General features: G+C 42.8%; 1 protein-coding gene across 2 annotated transcripts in view; it reads left to right on the top strand.

Annotated features, from left to right (window-relative positions):
* Positions 1–25,832, top strand: part of Hydin (HYDIN axonemal central pair apparatus protein) — a 323,803-nt gene that overhangs the window by 97,485 nt on the left and 200,486 nt on the right. For both annotated transcript variants that reach the window (XM_035442673.1, XM_027405997.1), the window contains exons 10-15: positions 592–710; positions 6,723–6,946; positions 13,969–14,036; positions 18,795–19,030; positions 21,735–21,835; positions 24,306–24,441. In XM_035442673.1, coding sequence (XP_035298564.1) covers positions 592–710; positions 6,723–6,946; positions 13,969–14,036; positions 18,795–19,030; positions 21,735–21,835; positions 24,306–24,441 — 884 coding nt within the window. The remainder of the gene's footprint in view (positions 1–591; positions 711–6,722; positions 6,947–13,968; positions 14,037–18,794; positions 19,031–21,734; positions 21,836–24,305; positions 24,442–25,832) is intronic.

Genomic DNA, 25,832 nt, shown 5'->3' on the forward strand with positions numbered 1-25,832 from the left:
CAATATGTTCTAGCCTCCCTGCTGTGCCATGGAACACTAAAGTGTGTGTGTGTGTGTGTGTGTGTGTGTGTGTGTGTGTGTGTGTGTGTGTGCGCGCGTGCGTGCGTGCGTGCGTGCTGGGGGGTCTTATGTATGCTATGCTTGCATTCTTCCACTGAGCTATACCCCCAACCCTATCTGATGTATTCTTTATCTTCCCTCGCTCTGCCCTGCCCTGCCCTGCCCTGCCCTGCCTCTGGTAATCACTCCTGTACCCTCTGCTGCAATGGGAGCAGCTTTAGCATCTGCACAGGAATGGGAACACGTAGCATTTGCCTTTCTGTACCTGGAGGTTAACTTTCTTAATTGTCTTTTCCCTGGTAAAATGTCAACCCAAATTGCTATGTAAGCTGTTCGTTAAAGGTAAGAACCTAGCACTATTACTGTTTCCTAAAGATAAGAGCTGACTTCCACCTTAGTTAAATTGTAGTTCCCTCGATGCCGACAGTCCTGGGGAGTATTTGAGAAGCTCGTGCTTTGCATTGATAATAAGTTGTGGGTGATTTGGGCTAACAAAGTACCGTCTGGGTAATAAATAATTGATTTTTACAGGCCGAGAGATCCGCCTGCCCCTCCGAATCAGAGGAGAAGGAATGGGGCCCAAGATTCACTTCAATTTCGAATTATTGGACATTGGCAAAGTTTTCATTGGATCTGCCCACTGTTACGAGGTGGGCACTAACATGTTCACTGAGGCTTCCAACAGTACCTGGCTTTTTTCCTCTGGTTCTTTTGATGTGTCTTTTTATTTGATGGAGACTTTGTGCAGTCACCTTCCTTTTCCATTTTCTGTCTCTAGTCTAACCTCTCTCCTAGCCAGGCTAAGTAGAGTGCCTTCTCCCATTCTTTTTATTTTTTCAAACACTAAAACTCTTTGGCACTGTAATTTAATTGGCTTTATCCTTCTCAATTTGTAGACCACAGAGGGGAAAACCATAAATACACCTCCCCATCTGTCTAGTGCTTGCTCTTGGACAACAAAAATCCTGCAGATCAGAGGAAAGTGGGCTTTGTGCATTTTCTCGATCCTAATGAGGATAGCTGTTTTCACACTTCAGGATCTCCTCACAGTTCCCTCTTCCCCAGTCTGTGTTTTAAAAAACCAACCATCTCAGTTTCTTAAGAGAGTACTGTGCTCTGTCTTCCCAATTAAGTAGAAACCGGAATTTTCCAAGACAAACTTATGGTTCTTCAGAGTCAATGTCACTCCAGAACCACCTCATGAGTCAGCTTCTATAGGACATACTCACACACCACTATATATACATACATATTACACACACACACACACACACACACACACACACACACACACACACACACGGCTGCTGTGAAAACTTGTTTTTAGGGTGCTCCTAAAACGTGAATGTTTGTAATAAGTGATAAGTAGCTGTCAGGTTCTGGGATTTCATGAGCACGTGTGTGTGTGTGTGTGTGTGTGTGTGTGTGTGTGTGTGTGTGTGTGTGTGTGTGTGATTTGCCATCCTTACAGAATTGTGAAAGGTAGAGTTTTTGTCCTTATGTCACCACAAACACAAGGTGCATGTGGTTACTTCCTCCACATTCCTCCCTTGGTGTATGCCGAGACAAGAAATTTTTTCCAGTTAGGTCAATGCTAGATAAAGTGTGAAGGGAAGGTTCCATGGGTGCTCCTATAGTACAGAGTCTGGAACCCCCCCCCATCTTCACAGCATTCACTGCATGCACATTCCTGCAAGATTGCAGTCCTCCCCCCCCAGTCACATGGTGGCTGAAGGAGAAACAGCTCTGAGGAATATATATGAGATTTTTATAGGAGGAAGCATTGGATGTGGCATGTCACACTGTCAAGGGTATTCTATAATTTGTATGTGTCTTCAAGGAACAACAGAGAATATAGTCATGATGGCAGTATAGAAGAAAACAGGTGGCAATGGATGCCATAGGTGGTAAGAACTTGGCCAAGTTACTCAGCTGGTAAATGCCATGAGCGCTGGGTCACTGATGCCCTCTGTGTTATCTGTGAGTAGGAGGTACTTTACTGGCATTTCAGTCCTTCAGGTTCTCAGCAACCCATCTTTCCACACCAAGTAAATCCAGCCTACAAGGAGAAGTGCTTATATGACATGGGGACAATGTTCTTCATCCCCACACTCACTGGGGTAACTGATCTAAAGGAAGCAAAGCAAAGGCACGCAGACGTTAATGTCAGGAAGGTAATACACATTGGCGCACAGTCCGAATGATATTAAGACATAAGAGGTACACAGCTGAAACTTCTGCTCTTGAGAGAAGAGTCCCTGGGGCAGAGAACAAAGCATGATAGTTCTTATTCTTTGATGTTCCCTGTGTGATTTATCCTTACACTTTACAGATAGTACCTTACAGATGCCACATCAGGAAAAGACAGCCAGTTCTGATGCAAAATGGATATGATGTCCCCGAGTATAATAAGACATTTCTTAGCAATTTAATAGGCATGCCCAGATCTTAAGTGCAGAGCAAACCCCAGCCAGCCAAAGTGTTCAGTGAGGTGAGGCATCAGATTGGACAGGGATGAACAGTGGCAGAGAGGGACGGGGTAAAGGGCTTCTCCAGGGAGATTCTGCACTCTCGGCATCTTCAGTGCTGACGCTTCGTTGCATCTCTAAATTAATTAACATCACCTCCTTGAGAAATTTGAATAACTAGCTGCTGACCTTAGTCATTGCTGAGCTTAGCAGATGCATAAAGAAAAGACTATAATCCCAAGAGTATGCAGTATTCTTCAGTGTAATTCAGAGGGAAACAAAGAGGAGGTCAAGTTCTATTCTAAGTGACCCCTTTGCCCAAGAATTGGACCTCAGGTGCAAGAGCCTCAGGATCAGGTCCCAAACATCATGTTCTTCAAGGTAGAGGAACTAGGGCTGGAGAGACGCCTCTCCAGGGAAGTAAAGTGTTTCCTGTGCCAGCTTGAGGACCTGAGTTCATATCCCCAGAAACCACATAAAAACCTGGGCATGATGGAACTTGCCTGCAATCCTCGTGCTCCCTGGACTGGCCAGTTAGTCTTCAGTGAGCTCCAGGTTTAGTGAGAAACTCTGTTTTAATAAACAAGGTGGAAAGTAATTGAGGAGGACACTGGATGTGACCTCTGGCCTCCACATGCTCAGATACACAGACATGCATGCATCTGCACACACAAATACATACCCATAGGAAGCACACATACCTGCACACATACACACACAGAGTAAAGATCTGCCATTGTTCAGACAACCTGGGAACCATAGGCATGTTAACCAAATAACAATAAAAGCAACAAACAAGAGGGAGTTTGTGCTTGTGTCCAGAGAAAAGAACAAAGGGCCACGAATGCCTTAGAGAGTGGCCTTCAGGTCATAGACATAAACAAGATATATTGTATATGTGTGTAAAACTTTCAAAAAAGTAAATAAAAATGCTTACTTTAGAAAAGAAGAATGACAAGTTACCACAAGTATATGTCAGTTACCCTTTAAATATAGATAAATTCTATGCCTGCAGTGCTGGGCACTGGGGGTGTAAGTATCATTTTCATTTGTAAACTCTGGTCCCAAGTACTACTCTCACAGTTACATGAGTTAAGAAATTTACCATTATAGAAATATGAAAAGTTAAAGGGACAGATGGGGAAATTGGGGCATGGAGAAATTAGGGAGTTTGTTTAAAATTGCTAAGTTAGGAAGTCAAAGGCAAGTGTGGGATTTGAACCCAAGCTGTTTAGCTCCTGAGTCCTCAGCCATAGTCATTTTCTGTGTGGTCTCTTTAAAAGAGAGAAAGAAGGAAGCACAGTTCAGTCTACCAGGGACTTTAGAACAGGAAGGCTGGAAATAAACATAAAAAGACGAGCCAAGCAGCAAGCAGCCTTATTTATGTTTTTGTTTTGGCGCGTTTGTTATCTCTCGTTGGCAGCAGTGCCTGTGTTCCTCTGCAGAGGACATGGCTTTCTGTCTTACCTGTGCTCTGGTCCAGAGTTCAGCCTTCTGGACCTCTAGCCACAGCTGATCTCCTTGGCCACCTAATGCACTGTCCTTCCAAAAACAATTGGTGCCAAGTGGCGGTGGGTGGTGGTGGTGGTGGTGGTGATGGGGCTTCCTCTAAGCAGGGCACTGGGTTCCCATTACTACAAACACTCCATATTCTCCAGGATGCTCCCCATCCTCCCATCCTCACCCTCACAAAGCAGGCATCCAAACTAATCAACCACATCTCCTGTAATTCTCCCGCCCTGGACGTTTGTCCTTCAGATTCTGTAACCATACCCCAGCACAATCACTCTCTTCCTCAAGGTCAGGGTGATCTCTCATTATCCATAAGACCCAGAACTATTTTCCCAGAGCTCATTCTGCTGACCCTTGTCCTCATTTGACTCTTCCGGGACTCCTTTCTTAACTTCCAGCATGTCTCTGACATGTCTCACATTTTTCTACTAAATTTTGGGATATCTTTGGACACTTTTCAGTCTTCACTTAACCTTAGCCTCGTCATGCAAATGTAAGAACTAGCTACATGCCCCTCCTTGCTTGCTTTATAGAGAATATTTAAGAGGTATTCTAAGAGAGACATACATAGTCCCCTGGAGAAGGGAAAAGGGTCAAGATCCCCTGAGCAAATTGGGAGCACGGGAAGAGGCGAGAGGGAGCTACGAGAATGAGAAGGGGAGAAGAGGAGGGATGCAGAGGACATGAGGGAGCAGAAATGTTGAGTCAGGCAAAGAATAGAAGATAACAAGAATGGAGACATCATAATAGAGGGAAACATTTTAGGTTTACAGAGAAATCAAGCACTAGGGAAATGTCTGGAGATCTACAAAGATGACAGCAGCTAACAATCTAAGCAACAGAGGAGAGATTACCTTAAATCCCCTCCTGATAATGAGATTGATGACTGACTATATGCCACCTGATAGCCCTCATCCAGCAGCTGGTGGAAGTAGAAGCAGACACCCACAACTAATCACCGAACTGAACTGGAATCCAAATGCAGAGAAGGACAAGTGAAGAGCAAAGGGGTCCAGACCAGGCTGGTGAAACCCACAGAAACAGCTGACCTGAACATCAGGGAGCTCTTGGTCCCCAGACTGATAGCTGGGATACCAGCATGGGAATGAACCAGACCCCAGGAACATGGGTTTCAGTGTGGAAACCATGGAAATATACAGGACTTCCTGTAGTAGTTCAGTACTTATCCCTAGCATGGGTGTGGACTTTGGGAGTCCATTCCACACAGAGGAATACTCCCTGAGCCAAGACACATGGGAGTGGGCCTAGTCCCTATCCCAAAAGATATAATAGACTCTGATAACACCCTATGAAGGCCTCACCATCCAGGGGGAGCAGAAAGGATATGTGATAGGTAGGATTTTAGTTGGGGGGCTGGTAGGGGAGGACGGGAGGGAGAAGGGAACTGGGATTGTCATGTAAAGCAATCTTGTTTCTAATTCAAATTTAAAAAATCTGAGAAAAAAAGAAAAATAAAAAAAGAGGTATTCTAAGAGTCTTCATCCACAGATAGAATCATGATCAGTCTCCATATAGTGTGAAGAGGACAGATAACTAACTTGATTTGATTAACTGCCAATGTCTTGGGTATGGATTAAGGGGTGTTCCTATGCATCTAAGTAAGAGGAAGCCAGTTACCTTTCTAGGTGTGAAGGCAGAACTGTCAAGGACCAGAGACAGTTTCTTTTTGAGCCAGGAATAGAACAGAGTGACTGTAGTGCAGGTTCAGGCACACAGATGGTGAGGTGTGAGGTGGGAGGTGGGAGCATCAGACTGAAGCCAGCTGTGGACAACTCTGCATGCCAGGCATGAGCTCCTCACATGCACACTCAAAACCTACCAGGCAATCAGATATAAGCACTAACCTGGTGCCAAGACATTAGCCTACAGGAATAAAGGATCTGTAGTAAATGATTGCTTGCATAAGAATCCCCAGGTAGCCACTCATCCAATGGAGTTTGAGATGAACACATTCCGGGAGGATGAAATCACATAGTACCACAGAGTGTATGCTCATCATCTAGAGTCCTCGTGACATCTGATTAGTAGTCTCCAAGCTCTGATACAGGCACAGGCAAGGCAGTTGCTGCTGTTCCACGCTGCTTTGCTTTCTTCTTTCACAGGCTACACTTAACCTTAGTTTCTTCTTGCACATGAGAGAATCATCTAACCTTCCCATGGTTACTTGACAGAGAATATTTAAAAGGTACTCTAAGAACCTCCATTCATAGATATAATTATATCCAGTCTTTTAGTGATATAATTCAGATGACTAACAATTTTAAAGATTTTTAAAAAGTTATGAATTACTTGTATGTGTAGGAGGGGTGTATGTACCTTTGAGTGTGGGTATCTGAGTGTGGGCATCAGAGCTGGAGTTACAGGTAGTCATGAGCCACACACTGTGGATCCTAGGACCTGAACTTGAATCTTCTGTAAGAGCAGTATGTACTCTTAGCCTCTGAGCCATCACTCTAGCCCCAACTAACTTAATTTTAAAGAGAACAACACTGAAAGCATAAAATGACCTTGTGACTTAGGAGTCCAATCTTCAAGCATTCAGGCCACTAGGCAGTTCATTTCTCCTGGGAGTTTCCTGTGGTTATGATTCCTGAAGTTTTCCCTGATGAGCACTGATTGTGGTTCCCTTGACCTGATCACCTTTGGCTTTGATTGACACAGGCGATCCTATCTAACAAAGGCAGCATTGACGCCCTCTTCAATGTGATCCCTCCAACTTCAGCCTTGGGGGCCTGCTTTGTTTTCAGTCCTAAGGAAGGCATCATTGAACCGAGTGGGGTCCAAGCTGTCCAGATCTCCTTCAGTTCTACCATCTTGGGGCACTTCGAAGAAGAGTTCCTGATTGATGTTAACGGGTCCCCGGAGCCCGTGAAACTGACCATTAGGTATGGAACATTTATAGCTAATGTAGAAACAGATGGGAGTTTTCCCTTCTGCTTTCTAGAGCCTCAAAAAATAGGTCACATCTTGGATGTCCATAACTGTCTGTTGATATGAACCCTTCAGCATAGTGGGATGACTAAAATGCCCGCTATGGGCATTTCTTTCCATAATGGATGTTATTATGATATGGATGCAGATGCTATCTGGATAGCTGGCTTTCCTATAAGTTGTTACCTATAAAATAAGGTTTTAAATATTGACTTCTAGTTACACTTTATGGTTTCCTGATGGAGATGGGGCAAGGCAACTGCAGGACCAGGTGGAACAGAAACCTCCGTCTTCAGTTTCCCATCCAAGTATTTAACCAGGCCAGACACTTCTGAGCTCTTGAGATCAGCTGGGCATGTTCAGGATAGTATTGTTTAGACTATACCCCATGTTTCAAGCTGTTTGGAGATAATTAGTTATTGCAGTAACAGCTGAATCAACCTGCATTCTTGAAAACAGCTTGTCTATTCTCACAGTTTCTCTGAACCTTTGTCATTTGTTTTTATTACACGGAAATTCTGCAAACAGTCTTATTTATAATGCCCTCAAGCACTGTGAAAATGACCACTTATTAGTCTGTTAGCCAAGGCTAGATACCTACAGCTTTTATGATAAAAGTTTTTGAAAGCTTTTCCAGCTGTTTGTGGTAACTGATAGTCATGAACAGCAGAATTTGTCCTTGGGCTTTGAAAAAAAATTTGTTTTGAAACCCACCAAACAGATTTACAATAATGACCCTGTTGCTTAAAAAGACTATTTCTACCAAATAGGAAGATCTTACCTTCAGAACACATCACTCTGGCTCTGGTTTTAAAAACTACATGGAAATCTCTTTTATGGTTAGTGATAACAGCAAGTCCCATCCTCTACAAACCAATGTGTCCCATGGAGCCTAAGATAGCATAGAAAACACACTATGATCCCCCCCAAATGTATTGATCTCATTCAGAATCTTGAGATCTAACTCAACTCAGAGCCCTTTTATGGGCTGGATTGTGTCCCCAGACCCAATGTTGAGTCTTAGCACCTCAGAATGTGACTGTTCTTGGCTAGGAGACACTTAAGTAGGCAACTTATTCAGGATGAGGTCATATGAGTGGACTCCAGTCCAATAGATTTGGATTAAAAGTGAAGATTGGGGCACAGACACAAATAGAAAAGGACACAAGTCAAGATGCCATCTACAGCTGAAGGCAGAAGCCCTTGGGAAACAGCAACTGCCAAGTCTCACCCTTCCAAGAAAGACAGGAATGATTTTCTATCATTTGCTGTTCAGTTTGTAGTATTTGTTGTTGTTGTTGTCATTGTTGTTACAGACAAGTCCCTAATAATTAAGGAAAGCAAATTCTGTGCCTCATGGAGTATATGCATGGGCACTCAGCCCATCACAATTAAGATTTTCTTAAAGTCTCAAGACTTAACTGAAACACTCTCAAGACATTTATAGTTTCTCCTTCAATGCATCTGTGTTTGTTATAATATTAAAAGTCAGTTTAGGCGTTGGTGGCTCACTTCTCTCATCCCAGTACTTGGGAGGTAGAGGCTGGACAATTAGGAGTTCAAGATCATCTTTAGTTATGGGTCAAGTTTGAGGTCAGCTTGGGCTACACAAGACCCTGTCTTTAAAGAAATTATTAAAAATTAGAGTTGTTTCCCAAATTTTGAAAGCCCAGACTCCTCAAGAAGGTACAACATATGTGCACTGACCCATGATTTACATCCTTGAGGCACCTGTACCGTAGAGAAAGATGGAAGGACACTTTCCCACAGCATGAACATCAGTCCATTACATCCATAACAATTCACACCTCATAGCAAGCTGTTCATCTGGTCCCTCAAGGCTTCTTTATCATCTGTAGCAGATCAACTCTTTAAGCTTTTGAATCAAACATTCTGACTTGATCCAATTTCTTGACATCAAAATGTGTTGTCAAGAATCATACCCCCTACCTACAACATCCAGCATGCCAACATGTCTCCATACAAAGACATAGTGAAAATACTTACAGATCTACTCCTTTTTGTGTTTAAGACAACTGATACACTTATGACTATAGACACAATAATCCTTAGCAATAAACCACCAAACCAACATGTAAAAAGATTAAAGCAGAAATTCAAGGCTGGCTCATATATGAAAACCAGTTAACATGATGCAACATATACAATATCAACAAAATAAGAGAAAAATCCAAATTGTTATCTCAGTAAATATAAAAAGGTATTTGCCAAAATCCACAATCTTTCATGATTTAAAAAGGAAATGAACTCCAAAGCTGAATAATATAAAGAAATTTCCTCAGCATAAGCCAGAGACCCAAATTCAAGAGCCAACACTATGAAACTGTTTAAACTAAGCACACATAAATATGCATGACTTTGGATTGGACACTGGTTTCTTAGACAAGACACCCAAGCACAATGCAAGCAAAGACAAATAAATAAATTAGACTTCATCAAAATATAAAAAGATTTGTGCTTCAGAGTATACTGTCAAACCAAATGGGAGGTGGTATTTGCAATTCACATATCTAATAAGGGAATTCTAACTTTATATATATATATATTAACAGTTGCAATGAAGTAAAAAGACAAATAACAAAATTTAGAACTACACAAGGCTTTTAAGACACTTAGCTCAAAAAGATATAGGTTTGAGCAATAGCGTGGTTGGGGAAGTGTATATCAAGAAAAATCTACCTCACCATTGTGTGGTTGACCATAAGAAACAAAATGGGAAGTGAGCACTAGTGAGAATTTGGGGGAATCAGAGCATGCATATATTAATTATGGCGTGATGGTCACTGTTGACCGTCCACTTGACAGGATGATCTAGAATCACCTAAGAGACAAACCTCTGGACTTGTTTGTGGTGGAATTTCTCGATCGCATTAATTTAAGCGAGAAGACACCCTGTAACTGTGGGTAGCACAATTCCATGGGCGGGGGCCCCAGGCTAAATAAGGAGAAAGATTCCTGCCTGCAGGTGCAATGTGACCGGTGGCCTCAAGCCCATGCTGCCACGCCTCCTCTGCTGTAATGGACTGTGCTCCCCCTAACTGTGATCCAAAGTAAATCCTTCTTTTCTTAACTTGCCTTTTTTTTTCAGATACTGTGTCATAGCAATGGGAAAACTAATGAATGCTGATGGAAATGTGTGATAGTTCAGCCAGTGTAAATAATAGTCTTGTCTTTACCTCAGGGAGGTTAACATTGACCCAACAGTAAAGGCATATATGCCCATACAAAAACTTATACATGAATGTTTATAACATCATTATTTATATTAGGCAAAGAAACTCAATATATGATAAATCTGTTCGTGACATGTTATTGACCACAAAAATAAGGGTTAAAAAGAAAAAAGTGAGGATCTATGCTATGATGTAGTACACTGGATGGATCTGAAAACAGCCCAGCAAGTGAAAGAAGCCAGTAATATGCACACACATGCATACATAAATAATTCCAATTATTGGAACTGTTTAAAATAAGCAAAGCCATGTGAATCGACAGGTCAAGGATGGCAAGACAAAGAGTGATAGGTAAGAACATGGGTTTCTTTTGAGGTACGGAAAGTGTTCTATAATTGTGCTTGTCACACTTTCTGTTAACATCCAAATGCTATTGATCTGGATCTGTACACTTTAAATGACTGGAATTGTGAATGCATGTAAGTTATGTCCCAACGACACGGTCTTTAAAACAAATTTCCAAGAGCCTACAATATTGAGTGAGGGTTCTGTTATTTCCTGAGTATATATTTGTAATAATGTGTATGAGTGCTTGTAGGTATGTGCGTATGAGCTTGAGGAGGCCAGAAGAGGGTGTCAGATCCTGTGGAGCTAGAGTTACAGAAAGGTAGTCGGGAGCTGCCCAGCATGGGTGCCGGGAACTGAACCCAGGCAAGAGCAGTCAGTGGGTGCTTCTAACCTCTGAGCCATCTCTCCAGCCACATGGGCGGTTTTTAAAATCCCTGATCTCTTCTCAGCATTGTAAAGTAGAAATTCCTGTCACATGTTCCCCAAGTTTCCATGCTCCCCATCTATCTTCTTTTAACATTCATTTTGTTTTCTCTTGTTGAAAAGGGAAACTCAGCTGTAGAGGGGACGCTTGGGCTTTATCCCTGAACAAATTACCAATTACTAAGAGAGAAAAAGCAAAACCTGCATAGATTTCCTTCCCCATGCACAGTAATTTAGAAAAATCCATAAACCACTGATATCACAAATAAATGTCTAGTTATATGAAAATAATATACAATAGATCATCTTCCCAGCCCTGCATTGTTATTATGACTTCATTTATAACTTTGAGGGGTAAAGTTTCTTAGGCCCCAATGTCTCAGGAAATGCCTATGATGTTACTAGTATGAATTCTAGAATTTTGCTTCTTATGCTTTTATTGCCAGGTTCCCTGTCCCAGAATCCACGTATTTTGGGCTAATACACCTTATAATAACAAATACATATTTGCTGTTTCTGATGATCCTCTAATTACCTGACCCAGTATTTTAAGTGATTCAATAACCAATGTTATGAAATTAATGTGGTTTTAAAACGTGTCCCAGTGAGCAATCCTGTTCTCTCTTTTGGCATATATAATTTTATAAACTTTCAACTATTGCATAGATATGTTTGATATTTGAGTTGTCTCACTTAACTTGTCATGGTAATCCAATCAATCTGAGTCTTTGGAAAGATCACATTAGGAGGTTGTCACATTACTGGGTGGCTGGGTCTTTGCATAAGATCTCTTAATATCCAGAAGAATATCTCATTGGAATTCATGTGACCACATCCAAGTCCAGGTGGCATCATTTAGTCACAGTTCTCGTGGTGACCAGAGCCTTTGATCGCATGTGATTTATCTCTGGGTCTTTCAACTTCTGCACTGATTAAATGACGGCCTTGTGAAATTTCCCCTGCTCTTTTCCTACTTCCTTTTATCCCTATTCATTTCATATACTTCTTGATCTACTTGAAATTTTGGCCCCCAAAAGTGACTTTTCCAACTCAACTGTATAAGCCATGAGCTTCTTTGGCTTTGTTCTCAGCTGGATCCTAACGCACTGCTGCTTACCAGGCAGGCTTTTGGAAATCACCTCTGATCATCAGCATGAAACAGTCATGAGAACAGATTTTTGACTTGCAACTTTCCACGTTGAGTCCTAGCTGTGGTCACTCCTCCAGGCTTGCAGAAGCCTCTTAGCACAGTACAGCCACGTCTCCAGCAGCCAGCACTGTTATTAAGGCACCAGTGTGTTGTGTGTGGCAAAGCATGTATCTGTGTGTCTTTAACATTTAAGGCTTTCCCATGTGTACAGAAGCTTGTTTAGCCCTCACCTTTGCTCTAGACATTTAAGAAGATTGGTTATGGAGAACAATGATTGTTGTTTAACCAGTAAGCAAGAATACCTGCCATATAAGCTTTCTTTGGCTATTGTAAAAGATTACCATGAATTTAGTAGATTAAAACAATATAGATTTTTTTTTTTACTCTAGAGATCTGTAGATTAGAAAGCTCAACACTGGTCTCAATTGAGCCAATGATAATATGGTGGCAGAACTATGAATCTTTTTGGAAGCACCAGGAGAGAATCCATTTCCCAAGATTTTGCAGCATCTTGAGGCTATCCATTCTCTTTGACAAATGTTGGAGACAGCTCTAATCTATGGGTAAAGGTATACATATTTAAAAGGTAGTTTGACAACATCTCTATTCAGTAAGACAACAAAACAAGAGTAGTTGGTTCCCACCTAAGACCTCTCTAACCATGGGATTTTTTTTTTTTTTACCAATTTTACAGTACCAGATATGAATTTTTCCCCATAGAACTAGTCTAAAAATCCAACCACAAGGTAGTTGGTTACCTCAATAACACTCATGCTACTATTGTACCAGTGAACAGATCTTGCTTGTTAGGTTAGTAATGTAGTGGGCGGGGCTCACTGCTGAGTAAGATCCCTGGTCATTTTTCCTCCGCAGTGGCCTGCATAGCACTTTCCAACACTACAGAAGCTAGCCCACAGAAAGGCCATTTCCAACACACATTTTGTTTATTTTTTTCATTTTGTTTATTTTTAACTATTTATTTTACCTTTAATTATGTGTATGTGTGGCGGCGAACATGTGCACATATGAGTACAGGTGCCCAGAGGTCAGAAGAAGGCATCAAATTCCCCAGATCTGGAGTTACAGTGCTAGCCATTCTATGTGGGTGCTGGGGACTAAATCCCAGTCCTCTGCAACAACAGTACATACTCTAAACCACTGAGCCATCTTTCCCAATTTTTGTTTCTGGATGACTTAATTATTTTACGGAATATATGATTCATCCAAATTAAGCACATTTTGTAGCATTATTTTGGTGATCTGGCTGCCTCCTTCCTGGTCACAAGTAGAAACAAGGTTATACACTAATCATACTGTAATTTCCTAAAACCTATAGTTCATGACCTGAAGACTTTTCTGTGTATGAGTGTGTGGTATGCATGTGTGTATGTATTCATGCATGTGCACATGCATGTGGAGGCCCAGTGTGATATCATGTGTGTTCCTCAATCACTCTCTGCTTTATCTGATGAGGCAGGCTCTCTCATTGAGCCTGAAGCTCACCGATTCTGGTTAGTCTGGCTAGACGTCATGCCCCAGGGAGTCCCTGGCTCTCCCTCCTGAGTGCTGGTAATACAAGTGGTCACCACACATGCCCAACTTTTATATAGGTGCTAGGGATCCATACTCCTATGAAAACCCTTGCACACAAGTGCTGTGCCCACTGAGATATACCATATACACTCTGGAAAAACGATTGTAATGACTACTGTGATGGCTTGTCATGTCATGGCTTCTTAGGCCCTGCCACGGACTTTGTGCCAATGTTTGTTTATTAGCATGTATTCTCTTCCTGGCTCAGATCATTGCCTCGACTCACCGGATTCATCCCTACTTCTCCCATTTGTGTTCTGACTTTCAGAGGCTGCGTCATTGGACCCACATTCCATTTTAATGTCCCTGCTCTGCACTTTGGCGATGTTTCCTATGGTGAGTGACTTTCTTTCTTTTTTGGGTGTGTGTGTGTGTGTGTGTGTGTGTGTGTGTGTGTGTGTGTGTGTGCACTTGTGTGTTTGGGTGTACATGTGTGTGTGTGTACATGTGGAACCTGGAGGATACCCTTGAATGAATACCATCTGCCTCCTTTGAGACAGTGTCTTCCATTGGCCTGGAGCTCACCAGTTAGACGAGGCTCTCTGGTCAGTGAGTCCCAGGGACCCTTCTGGCCCTGCCTCCCCAGCACTGGGATTACAAGCACATGCCACCACACCTGTCAGGGTTCAAAACTTTTATGTGTCAGGGTTCAAACTCAGGTCCTCATGCCAGCAAAGAGTGCGGGCTAGTTTTATGTCAACTTGACACAAGCTAAGGTCATCTGGGAAAAGGGAACATCAATTGAGAAAATGCCTCCATCAAACTGGCCTGAAGGCAAGCCTGGGGGCATTTTTGGGTTAATTATTGATATTGGAGGGCATATTGGTGCCATCCTTGGGCAGATGGTACTAGGTTGTATAAAAGAGCAGGTTGAGTGGGCCATGGAGAACAAGCCAGTAAGAAGCATTCTACCGTAGTCTCTGTTTCAGTGTCTGCCTCCAGGTTCCCACTCAGTTCCTGCCCTGGTGTCCCTCAACGATAAGACTGTTACCTGGAAGTATAAGTCAAATAAGCCCTTTCCTCCCCACATCGATTTTGGTCATGGACTTTGTCACAGCAATCAAATGCAAACTAACACATCAACTAAGCCAAGTCCTAGCCAGTTCCCCCAAGTCCTAGCTTTCCATTTTAAACTTAGAAATTGGGTAGAATATTTTTGGGGCTCTATCCCGGAGAAGGAAGGTTTGCAAAGTACCACACTTGCCATTTAATACCTAGTCAAGAGGATCTGTTCCTGTGTGGCAGGGGCATCTTGGCACTGTTTCTAAACTATATGCAAAGTGGAAACTAGGTCCCTGTGCATTAGGAGCTATCCACAGAAACCGTATGCATCAGTTCCCTATCTGAACATTCTGTGTTCTTTGTGTTTGGGGATTTGGAGGAGGTGGTGGTAGTGGTGCCCGTGCTGGTGATTTTGTTTTGCTTTCTTGCAGTTGGGTATCAAACCCAGGGCCTTGTGCATACCAGGCAAGTGCTCTATCAAAACTCCCAGACCTGAGATGGACCTAAATGAGAATTCTGATTTGCCCATCTGGCTGCACAACAGCCTTCTTAGAGAGAGGCTCTCGAGTTTAAGTGGGATGCTCCAAGTTGAAGGATATTCCACGCGTTTGTGCTGTTGTCTCACTTGGAGTCTACCCTGTGACATTTCTCCCTGTGTATGTTTCCCCACTGATAAAAGTGATAGCAGCAGCAGCAGCAGCAGCAGCAGCAGCAGCAGCAGCAATGGTGTCTCTGTTGCTTATTTCTTGTGGGTTTTCACTGCTGAGTGCATGGCATACAGGGGTGTGCTTGAGCCTATCAGTCCTTCACAGAGGTACAGTCACCATCTTTAATAAGCAAAATTGGAGCCTTGAGACTTTTAAATTATTTGCCAAAACCACACAGTATTGATTGAATTGCTATTTGTTTTGACACCTGCTTTCAACTGGGCTATTGCCCCAGCAAGGGGCAAAATTTGGTCCTTAATGACAAAAAAAGAGAAAACTATAATATTTATGTTCTTCCAATGTCCAATCCCATGTAACCAAATCCTATCCCCAATTCCTCTTGAGAAAGAGAATTTAAGTTATATTTAGTGGGTTAATTTGCTCTGGCTTAAAATTAATTTGCCCTTCTGTTTAGAAGGTAGTTGTAGGAATAGCCCAGATTGAGAACTGCTCATTTAAATCCACATCCCTGCTTCTTCCCAGCCCATTAAATTGTTTCTTGTTTGTCTTGCTTCATGTTGAATGGGCCTATCTACTGTAGGAAAATAGTTCTTTAGGCAAAAACCTATTCATAAAATGATTGTCAGTTGTTTTACATTTGGATGTTAGGGGAGTTTTTCTTATTCAGAAAACATTATATGAAACCCACACCCATATGCATTACACTGCATAAGGTACATAATATCAGTGTATATATACTCTTCCTAGATTACATATCTCCTGTCCAGAATTCTTTATGTGACTAACTACAGAGGTGCCACCTCATTTGCAAAATGACCTATCCACATGTTCCCCTCTGCTTTGTTAAGATTCTTTAGTTTATAAGAAACACTAGGATCCTCTTGTCTAAAATATCCCATGAACCCCCAAAAGTCTCTCCACGTTCTTTTAATTTTTGGTCATGCATGTTACTGAATCAGTGTGGTATCTTCTCTGGGGTTGGGGAGCTGTTGTTTAGTGGCGAACTCATGTTCCCCACACATCATCTTTCTGAAGAATCTGCTGCTGCTTCTGTGTGCTCTTGTGAGCTACAGCTTCCATTTTCTTCAAGAAGTCTTGTGGGTGAAGATTCTGCACAGTGGTAGAGTACTTGCTTAGTATGTTTGAGATCCTGGATCCCAGTTTCAGTAATAGACAGACAGACCTTTTTCAGATTTTTTTTATTTTTATTTTTAATTTATGTGTATGAGTGTGTTACCTACATGTTTGTAAGCACGCCATGTGCAGTCAGTGACCAATGAAGACCAGAAGAGGGCATCGTATCCCCTGGAACTGGAGTTACAGTTGTGAGTCACCAATGCTGGGAATCAAACCAGGGTCCTCTGAAAAAGTAGTCAGGGGTCTTAACCACTGAGCTATCTTAGCCCTGAGAGTCTTTTGGGGTCAGATAAAATGGCAATGTTGAAAGAGAATTAAATCTTTTGAGAATTGTTTCCTTCAAATTGGTATCAAGTACAGGAAGAAGTATAAGCACCTCTGTGAATCCCTAAACAATCTGTCCAGCTGTGTTGTTAATTATCCCCAGACTTGGCTACAGACACTAGCAGGAGAGAATACAGATGTTGAGATCTGTAAAATACTTTCATTCAGGTAGAACTGTAGATAGAACAGACTGCAGATGGACTGGTAGAGCCAGAAGCGTAGGCATAGCATTTTGTTTTTCTTTCTCTCCATTTTTATTTAAATTAGAAACAAGATTATTTTACATGTCAATCTCAGTTCCTCTGTCTCCCCTCCTCCCCCGCACCCCCCCAACTAACACTCTACCTATCCCATACCCTTTCTAGGCATAGCATACTTGCTAATGCCCATTGGTCTTTAACAAACTAACATCTCCTCCTTAGGCTTTGTGAAGGATGTGGGGCAACACAGACACTATCTAGTACAAGGACTGTTCTGAGTAAGTTATAATGAGTTTTATTCTGTGAAAAGCTTCTGGCTAAGGGAATTGGTCTTGGCAATTATTCAGAGGATCATGTAACTATAGAATCAATCAATTTTCCATAATACACTATATTAGTAGACCATCACTAATGGCCAGGTAAGGTAAGTATAGTTTTCAGAGTCATTATTGGGCAAGCTCTGAAGAGTCCAGAACAGCAATTACATGATTGTGAAGGTGACTTTCCATGAGTCTCTCTGGGATTCCTAAAAGAAGTGGTTTTAGGCAGAAAAGTGGATATTATATCTAGAAAAACCAACCGTGTAAATTATCCTGTGGTTATTCTTGCTTTAAAAGTGATAGCAACATAACAGCCACCCAAGAAATCCAGCCAAAAGTCAATTTATTGCTAGTCCAGCAAAGGAGACCTACATCTCTTTTGAAAGGGGTAAGAGTCTCACCAAGGGGAAGGCAATGGGGCTGGCTATAACCTGGCACAGAGCTCTGGGGAGGTGCACTAGTGTTGGCCTCTGGCTGGCTGTAGCTCAGATCACTAAGTCTTTCCTGAGAAGAGGCTATTACTGCATACTGCGTCATCAGCCCTGAGAGTACAATTCTCAGAAAGGACAGGTACAAATTGTGTCACCTCCTGGCAAGTTCCAGATCAAACAGTAGACAAAGCTATGTAGGCTTCTCCTTTCACACACTGGAAAATCAGAGTGTGTGTGAGCCTATATTTTAAAAATCTGCATTTTATGCAGAGAGTAGAGGCAATACACTCTACAAAGACAATTCAAAATAACAAGAAGTAGAGACTACCTGGGTGATAATCGCAGGCCTTGTTTTGTATCACTGTTTAGCCTGCCTGACTTATGCATGATAAATATTCTTTAGTTAATTCATGAATGAATTGATTATTTTAAGGATATAACAGAGAGTGAAGATGAGCAAAGAGAATGATTGGCATGCGTTTGTGAAGATGAGGATGTCACAATGAAACCCACGATTTTGTACATACATTACATTTAAAAGACTTTTAAAGAGGGACTAGGGACTTGGCTGAGCTAATGAAGTGCTGTGAGAGCACAGGACACTGAATTTGATCTCCCAGAACCTATGTGAACTATCTGGCTGCAGTGAAGCATGCTAATAATCCCAACATTGGGGAGGCAGAGACAGAAGGATCTTGAGCTTTGCTGGACAGCCAGTCTAACCAAACCAGGAAACTCCAGGCTCGGTGAGAGACTCTGTATCAAAAACTAACATGGATAGTAATTGAGGAAGACGCCTAACATTGACCTGTGATCTCTCCATATACCACCACCCATGTACACACAACAAATAAACAACAAACAAACAAACAAACTGAGGACAAGTAGGAAAGTAGTGAGGAATAGTAATGACTTACATATGCAATGCTAGGCCATTGCTAGGGGAGATTCATTGGCCAAGGGAGGCTATTGGGAGAAGGGAGTCTTTCTCACCACATACTTGGTTTTCCAGGATTTCCCCATACTTTGATGTGTTCCCTCAATAATACATCTCTGGTCCCCATGACCTTCCAACTGCGTGTCCGTGGGGATGGTGATGGCCTGCAAAGCATCCCAAGTTACCCTCAGGAGTTTGACAGCAAAAGGCGGTCTTGGATCAATACAGAAATATCCACAACAAAACCAAAGGAATTCACCATCACTCCCAACAGCGGCACCATACGTGCACAGGGATTCGTTGCCATCAAGGTAAAGTGCACAGGGCTTAGCACACTCAGCCAAACGCCTGCCTTTCAGATAGCCACTGATGCCTCACCTAGGGTTCTCTGGGAGTGCCAGGAGAATTGTTGTTGTTGTTTTTACTCTTTGTTTTTTGAGGGCCTATCACCCAGCTCTCAAATATTATGCACATAGATACTTATTCTTACTTGTAAATGCCTGCCCTTAGCTTGGCTTGTTTCTTGCCAGCTTTTCTTAACTTAAAATTATTCCATCTACCTTTTGCCTCTGGGGTTTTCCCTTTCTCTGTTTCTGTATGCCTCTTTTTATTTTTACTTCTTACTCCATGGCTTGCCATGTAGTTAGATGGCTGGCCCCTGATGTCTCCTCTCCTTTTCGAGTTACTTGATCTTCTCCTCCCAGATTTCTCCTATTAGTTCTCTCTGCCTGCCAGCCCTGCCCAGCCTTTCTCCTGCCTCACTATTGGCCATTCAGCTCTGTATTAGACCATCAGGTGTTTTAGACAGGCAAAATAACACAGCTTCACAGAGTTAAACAAATGCAACATAAAAGAACACAACACATTTTTGCATCATTAAAACAAATGTTCCACAGCTTAAACAAATGTAACACAACTTAAAATAATATTCCACAACAGGGAATCACATGCAAAATGGGGCCTGTAGGAAACAAGCCTCTGAAACCAAGGAACCAGCTTGAGATTTCAGGAGTTGACGGGGAAGGGGATTCCAGTTTCTCGAGAACCACTGCTTCAATAGTATAATAGCCAAAAGAAGGGCATGAGTGGCTCTTTAGAATAACCTAGTTCCCACCAGACCAGTGACACCCCAATTGGTTATTATGAATGTAGATGCAGTGCCTTCACAGGAACTGGGCTTCTAGTTATTTCTAGTGCAGTTACTGTTCCATACAAACAACCCACCCAGTGACACTCATAGAAGAGAAGAAAACCTCAGACTCTGGCTTCAGACTCAGATTCTCCACAACCGTAAACATTGGTTTATGCTAAGATGACTGCCAGGTCATTCAGGTTTGCAGTATAAACCTGGGTCCTAACAAATGTAGGTACAATGTGTCCTTCCAATAGATTTTTGTATTTGATCCCACAGGAAAAGGAATAGGAAGGCTGCCCAGCATCCTGTCCTCACCCTAGGCTTGGTTTGAAATGAGGCCAGTGCAGTGGACTTAGTGACAGCCTCATGGTGCCAGCATCAGAATTATTTCCAAGTTAACTGAGAAGGGTTTTAGCTGTCTCTCTTCTTTGCTCCTCCCAACACTGGGATCTAGCAGAATGGAAGGCTACTAAACCAACTACTGAAGTGATGATTTCTGGGAAAGGATGACACCATAACTAATGGTTAATTCTTTAGATATTATCATTGACTATTTAATCCAGCCATTGTTTCATCCCCAAATTTGTTTTAGAAGCTTCTCAGTATCTTGCCTGGGATCTAGTCATCTTAACTCTTTTTTCTGGGAACTTTCAGCTCTTCTGTGGGCTTCTCCAGGGGTGTAAGAGGTTTGAGATGTCACCACATTCCCTGGAGAGTGCTAACTGGCTTTTCCCAGTAACGAGCGCAGCTGCAGTGGATTTACCTTTCACTTGATGCTCAGCCTCCATGCCGTCTATCCTCCCTTCTGTCCCTACAGATAGCGCAGGGGTGTTTGAAGACAGCATCTCCCCACCAGCCTCCTGCGGGAACATCTTGGCTCCCTTCCTACAGACCACAATCCCAATACATAACAAGGGCTCCAATCTTGCTGCTGTCCTCTGCTTTTCTCCAAGCATGACAAATTTTCTTTTCAAATCAATGCCTTTCTTCTTTTTATATTTCCTGTATGTTAGGAAAAAAAAAACAAAACCCTCTCTGTGCTTCATCTCTCCCTTCTGATCTGCACTTCAGCCAGGTCTGTGTGGACTCCAATTTGCATGTGGCAATTCCCTCTGCAACCAAAAAAATTTTAATTAGAACCTGATACATAATTTATAGCCAGAAAACCCTTAGCCCATGCCAGAAGCTGTTCTCTCAACTAACGAGTATCCCTTCCAGTAGAAATCATTTTGAAGCAATTAAAAGTTGTAACAACGAGGCTTTCAGAGACCTAAACACAAAGTTCCACAGCAGTAAATACAAACACAGGCTAGAATGTTCTGGCTAGAGCTTGTGCTCAGGTGGACCTGGCATGAACCTTTTCTGCTCTAATAATGAAAATGGAAAGAGGAGGCAAAGTTTTAGTTTGAAAAAACTGATTGCCCCAGCCAGTTTCTGAAGTGTACACAATTGTTTTCATTTTCCTTCCATGTAAGAGAAAATTCACTATACTATTTACTCAGTTATATTGAAGTTTTGTCGTTGAGATAGCTGCCTGTAGCATAAGGAACAATTTAAACCGAAATAATTAAAGTCTGTTTGCTATTTCTCACCATCTGTGGTCATTTTTCCCCTTTGTGTGGGTGTGTAGCCTCCATGATAAAAATCACCTCAGAAATGAACCAGCCTATTGTGCCAACAGCATTGGGTTTCTAACCCAGCCTTTGAAAAGTGCCCTGTGCCCCGACCCCTCAATGTAACTGGTTCCATGTAAAACACCATCCCTCCCTCTAGTGAAGCACTTAGAAAGTGCCCTGACTCAGGGCCCTCCCCTGGGTCCCAGCTTCCCCTGAAAAGAGCTGGCCTTTCTAAATAACAACTTGTCGGCTCCTTTTTCCCAGGTGACCTTGTGCTCCAACACAGTGAAGAAATATGAGCTGGCGCTAGTGGTCGATGTGGAGGGTATTGGAGAAGAAGTGCTGGCACTCTTGATTACAGCCAGGTAGCATGCGCCTGTTCCTCTCTGACATTATCCCCCGTGCCCAGTGTTGGGCTGCTTCCCATAAGGCAATTGCCCTACTGAACAATGCCTACTGGATTCTTCTTGCCTTCCTGGGATGGAAGATGGAATCTGGGGGGTGGGGGGGGCAAAGGGCAAAGCTTTAAAGAGGAGAGTGTTTGTAAAGGACCTTTGGTGGAGATACTAAGGACCAAAAGGTTTCATGCGTGCGTGCGTGCGTGCGTGCGTGTGTGTGTGTGTGTGTGTGGCCAAGGTATATACCTGAAAGAGTTTAGCAGGTAGGTAACAAGTTGCTATATTTTCAGTTTTTAATGTGATTGATACACCAAGGTCATGTAGTAGAAGGTGCTGTTGTCAGTCTCTAATAATATAAATTTATCATCTTCACTCTGTGTGTATGCACACACACACGTGTGTGTGTGTGTGTGTGTGTGTGTGTGTGTGTGTACATGTGTTGTATATGTATGTGTACTCATAGTTGTAGGGATGCGTTCACTCCAGTGTGCACATGTAGAGCCCAGAGATTGACATTGGGTGTCCCCCTCTGTCACTCTCCACCTTATTTTTGAGACAGGGTTTATCGCTGAGCTTGGAGCACACTGTTTTACCTAGACTAGCTGGCCACGGAACATCCGGGATCCACACTCTGCCCCCACCCAGGCAGCTTTTACATGAGTGTGGGCAGGGGTGAGGGGCTCCTAACTCAGCTCCTCATGTTTGCACAGCAAGCCCTTTATTCCCAGCTCTGTTTCCCAGGCACCCAGCTTCTCTCTCTTTCGGTGAGTTGGTAGGGACCTCTGAAGTCAAGTTGAAATGAGGCTTCCCTCTTCCCACAGCAAACAGGCTTTGGAACTGTGTGGAAGCAGATGTTGTGGACAGAGAGAAAATGACAAAGCAGAACTAGCATGTCCAAATCTGGGATTTAGGTCTTAAGAACTTTAAATGAGATGTGGACATGCTGAATGGTAGGGATATGATAACTGGCCTCCCTGTGTGTGTCTGAAGCTTGAACAGAGACAATTATTAACCTAGAAGGAACTAGAACTCTTGCTGCCACAGTCTACTTAGAGGTCATTATTATCCAACTCATTTGTTTGTTTGTTTCACTGAGACAGGAAAAGCTCTTTGGTACAGTGCACCACTCTGCAGTTTGGCTTTGCCTTGGGTATAATCTTGCACTTGGCTTCTGTGCTGGCTGTTTCTGATACCTTCCAGCCTCCTTTCCCTGCAGCTGTTCTGAACTGTAAAAAATAATAATGCCTAAAGGGACTATGAGTTTCCTGCTAAGGTTCGCTGTGACCCACGTAAAATATCATAAAACCTCTCAGCCACACTGGCTCAGAAAGCAAAGGATTAGCTTTGAGAAAGTCACTGGGTCAACTGACAAACTTCCATGCTAGCTAAAAATGAGCACGCATCCCTGCTCAGGCACAGGCATTGGGTTAAAGAGAGGTCCCTTCATGTTGTCATTTCCCGTGTCATCTGTGGGGACTGCTTGCTGACTCTCAACAGAAGAGCTTCTCTTAGAACTTGTACCCCATGGTATCCCCTGAGAGAGCCAGCAGTGACTCTTACCATGCCCTCACCCAAGATTTATTCCCTCTTGCTGTGCACTTGCACTCTCCTGGTTCCTCCACAGCCTCCTAAAAGTAACAGCCCCGCTGAACAATCCTATCCAGACCCCAGATGATTTCATTTAATCCCTAGGGGAGTGAGATAAGAGACAGAAAGCCACCGGCTCAAAGTAACCCAGGTTGGACTTTGTGCAGTCAGTGTTAAACCAGGCTCCAAGCAACTTAACAACCAGTCCTCTTCATCTTTGTTCTTTGTGTCAGACAGTGACCTAGGGCCAGGTTAGACACTGATCTATAGACATGAAAGGAAACCCAAGTCACTGAGCAATAGAACAACAGCAACACGGGCCTGCACGCGAGAAGCATTGATAAAGCTCCAGTCCCAGGCTGAGCTGCAGGAGCATAGGAGTTGGAATTACTACAGCTGTTTAGATGATTCAAGCTTTGTTAGTCCTAGGAGGCTTTCTGACCTGTGCAAAGTGCCACAGCTAGTTAAGATGCTGTGTAGTTGGCACAGGCCCTATTTGACACAGACTCAGACCCACTACTCTAATGAACTTGGCTATGGGGCCCTTCACAAAAGAGGGACACACTGAAAAATCAACGGGGAGGGTTGTCACTGCCCAGCAAAGGCGGCTATTTAAGGAGGTCTACCGCTAGTTCTTTTCTGGTTAACTAGTGGTGAGTGGAGGCCAAAAGGGAAAGAATAGGACAGAAGAACTGAAAAGATCAGGTGGATCCCACATGGTGCCCACTGTTATAGTCATTAGACAAAAGCGACTATGTGACAGTGACAGATGCATTTAGTTTAGGGCTCTGCCTTTCAGGATGTAAACAAGCGCTCCATTTTGAATTGTTTAATGGGCTCCTTTGAGCAGGTGTGTTGTGCCTACCCTCCAATTGGTTACCACAGAAGTGAACTTTGGACGCTGCTTCCTGAAGTACCCATATGAGAAGACCATCCAGCTTGTCAATCTCGATGACCTTCCTGGATGCTATAAGGTCTTGCCCCAGGTGAGTTACTTCCTCCTTGTTTGGTGTTGAGCTTTCTCCCAGTGGATTCCCTCAGGGAGAAAGCAGCATCCTTCTGAGAAACCGTGGTCCTGCCCACACGACCTTCTGTGCTTCTGATTTTTAACCCTCAGATGAGTTGGGTGTTGGGTTAGGAAGCCACAGCCTGATGCCTGTCTGTGTGAATAAGCAGCTGCAGGTGTAAACAGTTGTTAATTTCCCAGGGAAATTGTCCTTGATAAAGAAGGGAAAGTGTCAATTAAGCCAACATGCAGAAGTGCACCTGCAAATAATTGTCTGAGCATTAACCAAGCTTGGGAAATGAGCTGGGAGATGTCATTTGTGCTTGTGGCCACGGCTGCATAACATCACCAAGATAGGGCAATGAAGTGTTTATTGATCAACCTTTTGAACCAGAAAGCTAGGGATTACACAGGAAGAGAGACTGTGTTTTAATGCCTATGAACTATATCCTTCTACACACCACTACACCTGGTTGTGTAGGGGACCAAACAGGTTACTTGTGTAGAAAATTCAGAAAGATTTACATAGACAGGAAGGTCACCAGTGACATACAGTTTACCTAGAATGCATTTGGATTTAAATCTTAGCTCTGTGCATATAGACAACAATATAAATTCTTGGGTGGCAGGTAATTGGGAGATTTTCTTAGTTACTTTTCTGTTGCTATGACAAAAACACCATGACAAAGAGCAGCTTATGGAAGAAATGGTTTATTCTGGCTTATGGTTCCAGAGGGAAAGAGTCCATCATGGCAGGGAGGCATAGCAGCAGGCAGCAGGCAGCTGGAGCGAAAGTTAGTTGAGATCATTTCACCACATAGGTATCAGAGAGAGAGAGAGAGAGAGAGAGAGAGAGAGAGAGAGAGAGAGAGAGAGAGAACTGGAGTAGAGAGAAGGTATAAACCCCCAATGGTGTACTTCCTCAAACAAGGCTCCCCTCCTAAAATAGCACCACCAACTGGGGACTACAATGTTCAAATACCTGATCCTGGGAGGAACACTTCTCATTCAAACCGCTACTGAGCTTTGTTTGGCTCCAAGTTCAAGCTAAATGTTTTGTGGGGGCCACAGAATCAATAAAGATTTGGGCTGCATCTGAGAAATACAGCTAAAGAAAAATGGTAGCCACTGGTCAAAACATGGCCAGAGTTTTTTTCTTTAGCTCTTGTCATCTTTTTTTTTTTTTTAACTGAAAACAAGGGGAGGGGGTAAATCATGTTTAGAGTAACCAAAATGTGGCCCATGTCATCTGCAAATCTAGTCAGTCGTGAGAAGCGCCAACTCTCGTGTTTAAACTGAATAAAGGAGGCTTTTCCAGGACAAGATGACTGCCTCCCACTAGCCAAAGGACTATTATGTAGGAGAGGAACT

The sequence above is a fragment of the Cricetulus griseus genome, chromosome 3, assembly GCF_003668045.3.
Source record: "Cricetulus griseus strain 17A/GY chromosome 3, alternate assembly CriGri-PICRH-1.0, whole genome shotgun sequence".
In the NCBI taxonomy this organism is placed as follows: Eukaryota; Metazoa; Chordata; class Mammalia; order Rodentia; family Cricetidae; genus Cricetulus; species Cricetulus griseus.